Source organism: Henckelia pumila, chromosome 4 (genome assembly GCF_033568475.1).
Source record: "Henckelia pumila isolate YLH828 chromosome 4, ASM3356847v2, whole genome shotgun sequence".
NCBI lineage: Eukaryota > Viridiplantae > Streptophyta > Magnoliopsida > Lamiales > Gesneriaceae > Henckelia > Henckelia pumila.
The window spans coordinates 147936405-147943315 of NC_133123.1; the positions used below are offsets into that span (position 1 = coordinate 147936405).

General features: G+C 38.5%; 2 protein-coding genes across 4 annotated transcripts; both read left to right on the forward strand.

Moving 5' to 3' along the window:
* The first annotated feature begins 282 nt into the window (after positions 1 to 282).
* On the forward strand, positions 283 to 2433 carry LOC140860038 (uncharacterized). Its single transcript, XM_073262786.1, has 3 exons — positions 283 to 462; positions 552 to 645; positions 1469 to 2433. The coding sequence occupies exons 2-3, from the start codon at positions 568 to 570 to the stop codon at positions 2249 to 2251; spliced, it is 861 nt and encodes a 286-aa protein (XP_073118887.1). The 5' UTR covers positions 283 to 462; positions 552 to 567; the 3' UTR covers positions 2252 to 2433.
* Positions 2434 to 2544: 111 nt separating this feature from the next.
* LOC140860037 (glucan endo-1,3-beta-glucosidase 14) lies at positions 2545 to 4496 on the forward strand. 3 transcript variants are annotated; one of them, XM_073262783.1, is made up of 4 exons: positions 2545 to 2674; positions 2824 to 3017; positions 3100 to 4136; positions 4217 to 4496. In XM_073262783.1, the coding sequence occupies exons 1-4, from the start codon at positions 2652 to 2654 to the stop codon at positions 4298 to 4300; spliced, it is 1338 nt and encodes a 445-aa protein (XP_073118884.1). In that variant the 5' UTR covers positions 2545 to 2651; the 3' UTR covers positions 4301 to 4496. The 3 variants fall into 3 exon arrangements, with proteins under 3 accessions (XP_073118884.1, XP_073118886.1, XP_073118885.1); XM_073262785.1 differs by having other exon boundaries at positions 2549 to 2674; positions 2865 to 3017; XM_073262784.1 differs by having other exon boundaries at positions 2571 to 2768; positions 2865 to 3017.
* The last annotated feature ends 2415 nt before the right edge of the window (positions 4497 to 6911 follow it).

A 6911-nucleotide genomic window follows, 5' to 3' on the forward strand; every position in this document is an offset into this window, starting at 1 on the left:
CTCAAATCCACATTCCAATTCAGTTAATAAAACCATTTCAGTAACGTTATCCGGACACACCACACTTTACCATCTTCGCCACTCGCATACTCCGAGCGTGAATCTCACACACCTCATCCTACGGCTTTCCTCCTCCCGTCCACCCACAACCATCGGATCGCGCGTCATCCACAGCCATCGCTGAAACGTTGGCTAGTGGAGATAACGATAAAGTAACCCACAAATTTAAAGAAAAAGAATTCGAACCGCCATCCTCGTGACGGCACGTGTGCAGCTTCTGGAGGATTCGGATAAAGGCGATCAAACGGTCAAATCTGACGGCTGTGGATGATCGCACGTGTCTCGTTAGGCTCTTCGGGTGCCGGTTCGAGGTGGCTTTAGAGTTATCCCCTCTGAAATAAGGCGTCGTGGCGGTTAAGTTTTTGGGCATATTCTTTAATCTTCTTCTTCGAGTGTTTGAAGGTAATTGCAAAAAAATCTGAGCTTTGCTTCGGTTTGTGGTACCTCGTGTGACTGGTGTTGTACCTTTGAGCTTCCTTTTTGGTGTTCAGGTTTCGGTGGAGAGAAATGGCGGAGGCTTACTCTGGACAGAAGGATGATGTCGTTTCGGTGGAGCTCCCTGCTCCTGGTTCTTGGAAGAAATTGGTAATTTTTTTCTTGATTTTTAGCTTTTGTCGTTGAATTTCAGCTTTGAATTTTGCTTGAGAGACGCTTTTTCTGGTTAAAGGCAAGTTATTTTGAACGAGTAGCTGGTTCAAAAATTGGGTTTTTTTTTTGGGTTAAATTATATTTCTCGCAAAGTTTTTTCTTTTTTCTGTGTTTGAGAGTTTTTGTTGATTGCTAGTTTGACTTTGTGTAATATGCTACGAGGTAGCTCGGATTTTGGATATGGGCGTCGTTGTTTGGAACCCTTTAGTTGTTACGACGACTATTGACTTTGTGTATTTTCTAGTTCATGTGTTGATTAGATTTTGTCAGTATCTTTGGTAGCTTCTGTGGTTGTGGTTCTAGGGAACGAGTGAAATTTCCAGTTTTTGAGGTCAAATTTAGCTCTGCAAATCTGCGTAGAGGACTCGCACACACGGCCCTTGAGTTCGTGCGAGCTTGGGTCTTGCGAACTTGGTTTTGTGCAGAGTCATGTTTTTTTTTCCCTTTTCGAGGAATTTTATGCTGTCACATTTCAGGAAACAATCAATTTGTCATTACAGAGAGGTTATGTTTTTCTCAATTGTATTCATTTTTGGTAAAGTGTGATGTGAGCACAGCCAGGAAATTGCAAGCGTGTATTTGAAGTTTCTCACTTTCTTGTGTGTGTGTGTGTGTGTTTTTTTTTTTTTTTCTCTGTAAATTCCCACTGTGATATCTTTTCTTGGAAAGTTATTTGTTTTGTTTAATGGGGTAATGGGCGTGCCACCCAGACATATCATTCACGCATTTTGTTCCATCTTGTTTTGTATTTTCTGTGCAGTATTTGCCCAAAAAAGGGGGCACTCCAAAGAAAAACGAGATACTATTTATTGCGCCAACTGGGGAGGAGATAAACAGCCGCAAACAGCTTGATCAGTACCTGAAATTGCACCCTGGAAATCCTGCGATAGCAGAATTCGATTGGGGCACTGGTGAAACTCCAAGAAGATCAACAAGGATCAGCGAGAAGGTCAAGGCAACTCCTCCATCCAAGGGAAGTGAGCCACCAACAAAACGTGGCAGACGATCTTCCCTGGCCAAGAAAGACAAAAAGATTGAGATAGAAAAAGAAGAAACTGATGGGAAGAAAGAAATTGAAATCCCAGGTGGGGAATCCAATGAGAAGAAAGATGAAGAAAACAAGGAAGATGGGGACAAGAGTGAAGGTGAAAAATTGCAAGATAACGTACCACAGGAGAACGCTGGGACTGAAGTCGAGATACATGATAAGGTTCCTGCAAAGGATGATGAGACTGAGGTAGATGAAAAAGTCAACGGGGTTGAAGAAAGTTCAACGGTGGAAGAGAAGGCTGAAGACAAACAGATATCTGGAACTGTGGAAAATCCGCCGTCGGGTCCTGATGAAGCTCAAACAGATGTAGCCAATGGTGTGGCACCTGCATCTGGTGGAGATGCCATCGCCATTGAGGAAAACAGTGGCATAACTGATATGCAGGTGGAGGAGCAAGAGAAGAATATGAAAGGAGATGTCATGGAGAATGGCAAGGTGAATCAACCAGCCTTAGCTCCACATCATTCTTCTTCGACTCCTATTAGTTGTTAAACAAAAACATTTACCAGTGTCATTAAGTTTTGTTGTAACTATTTCTGACATCATCAGCCTGGACGAATGTACGTTTGATGTAATAATTAGGCTGGGTTAGATTTGTTCTTAGTTAGGGAGTCAGCTGTGTATTGTATCTGACGTTGTAGCTTCTCTTTGTTTATGGAGACTTGTTTATTTGACACTATGCTTGAATGTCGATGCCATGGTTCATCTCATGTGAAAACATCAGATTATTAGATATATATGTTGCAGTTTGTGGTAATGTTTGCGCGTTGTGCCTTGTGACACTGCAACAGGGACGGTGTTTACAGGAATGGGTTTGTGACCTACAAGAAAGAAACTTTGTCCCCTCCAAAAAGATCGACTGGAAAGGATCAAGATTCAAGAATAAAAAAACATGGGAAAAAAGCTTACTTTGAGGTAATGAAAAGTTAGGAATCTCATTCCAATCCCACAAAGCTAAACAATGTTTTCCCTCCAGATATCCCAAATATTTGCTCATCTTTAGGTTAAGGTTAGGAATCTTTTATGTTTTCTGTCTATCATCATTGACAATGGCATGGCTGCAGGGAAAACATTTCCTCTTACAAGAAACTGCTTCTGTTGTCAGACTCGGAGTCGAAGCTGTCATATTCATATTGCATAGTGTCCCTACACCTACAAATGCATCGTCCCTTTGTAATCACTCCTCATTTCAAGGCGATGAACTTCTTGTTCTTCTTCCTCTGGTTCATTCTGCTCTCAAGAGTTCTCTCGCCAGAAGGTTTACCATCATCTCTGATTACGATTGTACTTTGTTCTTTGGTCATTTGTAATGTTGATTTTATAACTGTTGCTTTTCGCAGGTCTGGCGGTTCATGCTTTTACAGGAACATATGGAGTAAATTACGGCAGACTAGCCGACAATATTCCACCACCAGAAAGTGTTGTGACCCTCTTAAAAGCGGCAAAGATCAAGAACATCAGAATCTATGACCCTGATCATGGAGTTTTGAGGGCTTTTAAAGGGTCCGGGATTGAAATAATCGTCGGCTTACCGAATGGATCTTTGAGAGACATGAGTATAGGCCTAGACCATGCGATAGCGTGGGTAAAAGAAAACGTGGAGCCCTTTCTTCCGGACACACTTATAACTGGTATTGCTGTTGGAAACGAGGTCTTGGGAGGTACTGATACAGAACTGTGGGAGGTTCTTGTGCCGGCCGTGAGGAATGTGTATGGTGCCCTTGATAGTCTCCAATTAGCCAATAAAGTAGAAGTGTCGAGCCCTCATTCTGAGGGCGTTTTCGCCATTTCATTCCCACCATCAGCCGGGGCGTTCAAGGAGACTCTACTTCCCTACCTGAGGCCGCTCCTCCAATTCTTCTCACAAATTAACAGTCCTTTTTACGTCAATGCCTATCCATTTCTGGCCTATAACAGCGATCCATCACACATCGACTTGAACTACGCCCTTTTTGAGTCGAACCCTGGGATCTACGATGCTAGAACTAAACTTCATTACGACAACATGTTTGAGGCTCAGATAGACGCAGCGTACGCTGCATTGGAAAAGGTTGGCTTTAGTAAAATGGAAGTGATAGTTTCTGAGACCGGTTGGGCTTCAAAAGGAGATGAAAATGAAGTGGGAGCTAATCTGAAGAATGCGAGGACTTACAATCGTAATCTAAGGAAGAGACTTTTGAAGAAGAAAGGGACTCCATATAGGCCAAAGATGGCGGTGAAGGCTTATATATTTGCCTTGTTCAACGAGAACTCAAAGCCAGGGCCGACCTCTGAAAGGAACTTCGGGTTGTTCAAGGCTGATGGAAGCATTTCATACGATATCGGGTTCACAGGACTCGTCCCAAGTTCCGGTTTCTCAGTTCTTGGATCCGTCAAGGTACAAAAAGTACACAAACTAATCTTGTTTCCGCTCTTGAAAACATTCCGAAAAACAGCTAACTTGGCTTAAATTCTCAGGTGAATGGACAAAATTGGCGCGGACTTTTGCAGCTGTCGATTCGGGCAATATGTGCAGCAGTTGTGCTTATTATGATCTCCTGATAGTAAGCCCAGAAATCAGGCAGTTGCTATCGGACGAGGAGTTGATATTCAAATTCATTTATATCATTACTTTTACTTACTTTGATCTCCAAAAGGGGATTTTAATTTGCATAGGAATTTGATTTAATAAAAACAAATTATTCTAAATGAAGCATTCAAGTTCATGTGATGAAATTAAGGGATGTAAATTACGCGAACACAACAACACTACATATTTTCTATTTAAGCCATCATTGGAAGTTTAGAAGAGAGTTTGTTTTGCTATTTTGAACTTCTAGGAATAAAATATAAGTTGCACGAAAAGGAAGGAATGCGGCCCTATAAAGGGCAAGAGAAGTATCTATCTATCTATTACTATACAATATGAAAAATTATTTAATAAATGGACAAAAATGTCTATTTTTAATATTTTAATAAACTCGTTATTTATCATTTAAAACAATCAACTTTAGTATTTATTTGTTAAATTTTAAAATAATTAAAATTAATTTGATTTTGTTGTGAAAAGTAAATATTTTTGGTAAAAACTAAAAACTCTAAAACTCAAAATATATATCAAACCAAACACTTATAAAATCTTCTCTCTAAACTTGTGTTATTTCTTCACAAATGTTGAGGTCTATTTATAGATCCTCAATTGAGAAATGTCCAAAAATAAATATGTCATCAATTACATAATCAACAATTAAAATATCATCACATCACCATCACAATAATTTTCAATCTAATTTTAATATATAATTTCCAATACTCCCCCTAGTGATGATGATCGTGATATTACGTGTTTGTATACTGCCTCGTTAAAAACCTTACTAGGAAAAACCCAGTGAGATAAAAATCATAGCAAGGAAAAAAGAGTGCAGCCACATAAACTCCCCCTCATGTTAATACGATCGATTCTTCACATACGCTGTAGATTTCGCATCCCAATATTATATATATGCTTTCTGAATATTGCCGTAGGAAGCGCCTTTGTGAAAAGATCTGATGAGTTCTCACTTGATTGAATGTAACAGATATCAATATCTTTATTCTTCTCAAGCTCTTGAGTGTAGGCAAAGAACTTTGGGGGGATATGTTCGGTTCTGTCACTTTTGATATATCCTTCTTTTATTTTAGCAATACATGCAGCATTATCTTCATACAGCGTCACATGATTCTTGTTTACTGATAATCCACAAGAAGTTTGGATATGTTTTGTCATTGATTTTAACCAAACACATTCACGACTTGCTTCATGTAGTGCAATAATCTCGGCGTCATTTGATGAAGTTGTTAGTAGTGTTTGTTTCTGTGAACGCCAAGAAATTGATGTGCCTCCACGAGTAAATACATATCCGGTTTGGGAACGTGCCTTATGTGGATCAGATAAATATCCAGCATCAGCATAACCAATGATACTTTGATTGGTGTCTTTTGAGTACAAAAGTCCCAAATCTGTCGTTTCTCGTAGATAACGGAATATATGTTTAATTCCATTCCAGTGCCTCTTTGTTGGATATGAACTGAATCTTGCTAATAAATTTACAGCAAAAGATATATCAGGTCTAGTGCAATTTGCAAGATACATAAGTGCACCAATGACACTTAGATATGGTACTTCTAGACCAAGAATAACTTCATCATCTTCACATTGAAGAAATTGATCCTTTTCTATGTTTAATGATCTTACAACCATTGGAGTACTTAATGGATTTGATTTATCCATATTAAAACGTTTAAGGATCTTTTCTGTATAATTTGCCTGGTGAACAAAAATTCCACATTCTTTTTGTTCAATTTGCAAACCCAAGCAATACTTGATTTTTCCAAAATCCTTCATTTCGAATTCTTCTTTCAAGTACATCATAACTTCTTGAATTTCTTTATTCGTTCCAATGATATTTAAATTATCAACATATACAGCAATAATTACACATCCGGATGTTGTTTTCTTGATGAAAACAAAAGGGCATATTGGATCATTTACATATCCCTTTTTCATCAAGTGCTTACTTAGCCGATTATACCACATTCGGCCGGATTGCTTCAACCCATATAATGATCTTTGCAATTTTACAGAATAAAATTCTCTGAGTTTTGAACTTTTTGTTTCAGACATCTTAAATCCTTCAAGGATTTTCATGTATATATCACCATCAAATGATCCGTATAAGTAAGCTGTAACAACATCCATAAGACACATTTTCAAATTTTCAGACACGGTCAAACTAATCAAATATCGAAACGTAATTGCATCCATAACAAGAGAATACGTTTCTTCATAATCAATTCCAGACCTTTGAGAAAAACCTTGTGCAACAAGTCTAGCTTTATATCTTGCTATTTCATTTTTCTCATTTCGCTTTCGAATAAAAACTCATCTGTATCCAACAGGTTTTACACCTTTAGGTATGAGGACTATAGGTCCAAAAACATTACGTTTATTTAGCGAATCCAATTAAACCTGGATGACATCTTTCCATTTGGCCCAATCATGACGAGTTTTACATTCTCTAAAAGATTTTGGTTCATGATCCTCATTCTCATTTATGATGTCACATGCCACATTATAAGAAAATATCTCATCAATATCTTCTATATCTTTTCGATTTCATATTTTTCCAGTATT